The sequence below is a fragment of the Nestor notabilis genome, unplaced genomic scaffold, assembly GCF_000696875.1.
Source record: "Nestor notabilis isolate BGI_N333 unplaced genomic scaffold, ASM69687v1 scaffold16743, whole genome shotgun sequence".
Classification (NCBI taxonomy): Eukaryota; Metazoa; Chordata; class Aves; order Psittaciformes; family Psittacidae; genus Nestor; species Nestor notabilis.
The window spans coordinates 1-4,380 of NW_009921622.1; the positions used below are offsets into that span (position 1 = coordinate 1).

Below are 4,380 nucleotides of genomic sequence, written 5' to 3' on the forward strand. Positions count from 1 at the left end.
GCCGGTGCCGGTCCCCGCCCTGGCAAAGAGATGGGCTGCTCCAGGGCCTGCTCTCCTCTGTGTTCTCTAATGCAGTAAATGGAGTCAATACGAATATAGTTGGTACTGAAGCGTCTGCTATTGAAAAGGTTCTAAAGCAAGTAGTTTCCTCACTGCAGTAATTAATTGTGTGTGGTTTTCTCGTCTTAAATTCGAAGTAAAGCCTGTTGGATTAATCATATGTCACGAAGCTTCTGTGGTAATAACTGCTTGAAGGTATTATTGAAGCTAATTTGGGAAATGCACACAGGCAAGGTATAAATTGGAACACATTTCTGTGTTTCTGTACTTGCTTCAGCAGTTAGAGCTTCAGAAACGTAGTTTTGGAATAAAAATAACTCGAGATTTGGACATCTCAGTCCAGGTCCTGGTCCTGCCAATTCAATATTAAGAAGTGCTAAACAGTGGCAAAGGTTTTGCCCCAGTGGTGCAAATGGGGGTTATTCCTGTGTGTCTCAGAGAATGATCAGTGGCAAAAGTTTACTGCTGTTCACATAGGTCTAAGTTTAGAGCTTAGACTGGATTAGCCATACTTGGTGGAATTTCTTAGCAGGAGAATTAGATCTGTACGAGTTTATCCACACTTGTATTTTATCTTCCAAAAAATGGAGTGTTAATTTCACTGAGATGTGGTTTCCTCCATGCTGAGGTGTTTGGTAATGCTTTAAACCGCTCATTCAAACATTCTTTATTTGCAAGTGTGTAAAAAACAGCTGAAAACTTTCCAAGCTCAATGTAAAACGTGCTAAAATTCAGTCGAGGGTAATATTTTATCTCCCTTGAAGCAACAAGATTGTTTCCAAGGGGAGGTTCTGTGTGCTTGTGAAAGCTGTCGACTACCAGGAGAGTTCACTAAATGCTGTTAGAAAAACCAAAGTCCACTCGTTAGATTTTCTCTCTTTTCTTTAGTCTATTTCTTTTCTTCTCCTTGAAACTATTGTTCTTACTTCTTGAACTGGTGTTTTTGTTTTATATGCTTCGTGTAGATGAATGGACAGATGTGGACAGGAAACGAGGTACTGTAACCTTCTAGCTGCATGCAGTAGACAAACACCACTACATGCACACATGAGGCTCATCATATGTGAACACACCGTGTGCTGTTCCTGCAGCCTTCTAGTCATAGTGTCAAAGAGGAATAACAACTCACCCATTCACTAAAACTCACTTGAAATACAGAGTGTAGAAAAAACAGACAATATCTCACAAGTGTTTGGCTTCAAAAGCAAGTTGCTAATTTAATTAAGACCATAAATAGATCAAAACCTTTTATCAGAGCAGTCTTCCTTGCCAAAATGAGATGTGTATTTTTCTCACATCACATCAATGCAATGATACAACTGTGTGAGTGTTGTGGAGGTTGTTTTTCAGCTGAACTGCAGGAATATTTTGCATACTCCATTTCTCTAAGGTTTTTTTCTAATTCATTGCTTAGGGTTTTGACAGGTGAACTCCAGAAAGGATTTAAGGCACTTCCCTCCTAGCTGCTTATCTGTCTCTGACAGTGGTCACCACGCTTGCAGGGTGATCACAGAGGAGCTTCAGCCAAGCTCATCTTGACTGAAATGACCCCTGAAGGTGGGTTTGACTTGAGACCTCAGGGTTCGTGCTGGAGCAGCTGCAGAGGGAGTGTGTGTTTCCCTATGGACTGTGCCTGGAAACAGGCAGCAAAGGGCTGTGGTAAGGAGCTGGGTGAGCAAATAAACCTCTTAAACTATCTCATTTTTGGTAGGTGAACATAGGTAGAACTTTCAGTGGCTTTTCAAGCAGCCCTTTTTTAAAGTGAAATCAGGGTTATGATTATTGGTTTTCAAAATAAGCATCATTTGTAGGTTTTGAAGGTAAATACTGGTGTCCTGGAGTTGGCCCCAGCTGTTCTATGCTACCATTACATCCTGTTTCCAAGAACACTACTTTTCCAGCATTTAAGATTTTAGAAGTCTAAAAAGATCCCAAATTCCTCTTTTATCACACCCAAACTGATGATGAGTTGTACCAAAGCCCGCTTGAGCTTATTTAGATGATAGCAGCACAGATGCAGATCCCATGTTGACCAATCCATCAGCTTCTCTTGTGAGAGAAAAAGGTTTGCCTATGGACACTGCTCCTGGGGCAAGCTCTGAAGAGTTGCATAGAGTAACCAGATGATGAAGCCATGACAAGGCAGCTTCACATGCCTTTGACCTTGTTACCAACTATAAACCTATTGCAAGTAGAATGCATGGCTGTTTGGAACTCAAAACGTTCCCGCTGCTGCCTTGAATGTCCTCCAAGAAGCACGAGCATAATGCAGGTGTAAAGGCTCCAGTCTCTGGTCATGCACCCAAGCCACGTTACGTGGCAGTGCACTGGACATTAGCACTTATCTGGCACCAGTGACAGGGCACGTGGAGGTGAAAACCACTGTAAATCCTCAGCTTCTCTTCTGCCCATCACATTGTCTATACTTGGTTTCCTTCTCCCCATCCCAGTGGATGAAACCCCTCTCTGCTGAATTGCTTTTATGCTATGTTGCTTGGCGTGCCATTTTCCCTGAGCTCCTTTCTTTGTTATTTTCCATTGTTAGAATGGTGTAAATATCTCCCTGGGGACTACCTGTGCTCTCAGATCTCTCTGCTGTGTCATTACCAAACATACCATGTGGGATTCGCCCTTTACCATGACTTTTTTGTGTCTTTCTCAGTTCTTTTTATAGCCAATACAAGAGTTTTCAATCTCAGAAGATAATTTATGTCAGGCTGGATGTGTGGTTAACACAGAGCTCGGAATTCCAGTGTGAATATCTGCCAGCCACAGTCAGCATACTGGGCTGTTGTCTGTCTCCTGACAGTTTCGGTTGTTAGTGACCCTCCAAAGATGCTTTGTGTGGGCAACATGGGCAAACAGCTTAAAAATATCTATCTTGACAGCAGCATAAGGCACATCTTCTTAATTTTTGTCATAAATGATTACTTGCAAAATGAAATATATACTAATGCTAATGTATTTGACTTCACTGAAAAAAGGGAGGATTTTTGCCTCAGGCTGCAAGTAGGGATTGTTTTATGGACAGTTTGTTTGAAAAGAAGGGAGGAAGAGGAGGGATTTTCTTCCTATTTGTAATTAGGTGTATTTATAATCCACACTGCCCAGAGGCTGAGCTGGGATCTGTCAGGATCCAGTGAGCCCCATGAGCTGCAGCGCAATGGGTGCTGGAGTGTGTGTGTCACCAGGGGTGTGCACCAGTGTAGGAGAAAACCCAAACCCATCAGGGAGTAGAGAGGATCCCATCAGAAGGCACTTTTCCTAACAGCTATCCATTCTGAGCACCTACAGCATGCCTAACAACATTCCCTGAGGCTTACTCATCTGAGATAAGATGGAGTGACTGGGACATTAAGTTTCTTTTGGCTGGCTGTGTAGGTTGTGAGAAGCCAGGTGTCTACCCCAGCAGTGAATGATTCCAGCAGTGTTTCCAACAGCTAATCACCACCACGACGTATATTTCGTTCCTTTTTCTTTTTTCTTTATTACTTCCTCTGAGATTTTTCTGATTTCCAGGAATCAGCCTCAGTAACAGTCATCTGCTCAGGAAAATTCAGGCTTGTGCAGCAATCTGTGTGATCTGAAGATTTTATGGAACGTTTGTTGGTTAGCGAACTAAATGCTTATTTATGAGAACTCTGTAGAATGTATCAGGTGTATCATAAAAGTATCAGATCCAGCACAAAACGCATCTGCTTGGATCACTGCAAAATGTTTTCTATCTTCTTTGCATTAAAAGCTTCATAACCAGAGTGTAGCCCTTACACTCAGCACTCCTGATTTCTATGTACTCTTGTGTAAGTCGTGTTACATTTAGATGCGGAATTGCCTTATGTAGACAATCCCATGTCTAAATTTACACCTAAAAAAACCCCAAAGCATATGTAAGGAAGTTGAGAGTTCTGCTTTTGAACTGCTCTAGTATCTGCAGAGGTGGTTGTGTAAGAGCCCTGAACGGCCTGACACAGATCCCAGTGTTATGAATGCTTCCTTAAATACTTGCCAGTGCTAATCCGTATGAAACAAATACTACAGGGAGCCTTGAATCATTCAGGAGTTTCTGTTTAGAAGGAAAAATAGTGTCACAGACTAAAGGGAGGACAGGCAGAGTCAGCTGGCTGTAGTCTGCAAAACAGACTTCTTAGGGAGCAGAACTGCAGCTTTTATAGATGGTACGTGTCAGAGCTGTCTATAGACAAAGTCATTTAAAAAGTGAAAAGTGCCATAGCTGTAAAACCAGCAACAAACCCAACCATATTCCCACTGGAAAACAGGGTTTGCTGCATTCTGCCCCCGGGGACAGGCAGCAGGACTCTT

At 42.4% G+C, this 4,380-nt stretch overlaps 1 protein-coding gene across 1 annotated transcript in view; it reads left to right on the forward strand.

The window, feature by feature from the left end:
• Positions 1 to 1,025: 1,025 nt before the first annotated feature.
• The window catches only part of OSCP1 (organic solute carrier partner 1), a gene marked incomplete at both ends in the record, with an annotated part of 8,858 nt that continues 5,503 nt past the window's right edge, over positions 1,026 to 4,380 (forward strand). Inside the window, one exon of the mRNA XM_010011234.1 lies at positions 1,026 to 1,055. Within this exon, the coding sequence (XP_010009536.1) occupies positions 1,026 to 1,055 (30 nt within the window). The remainder of the gene's footprint in view (positions 1,056 to 4,380) is intronic.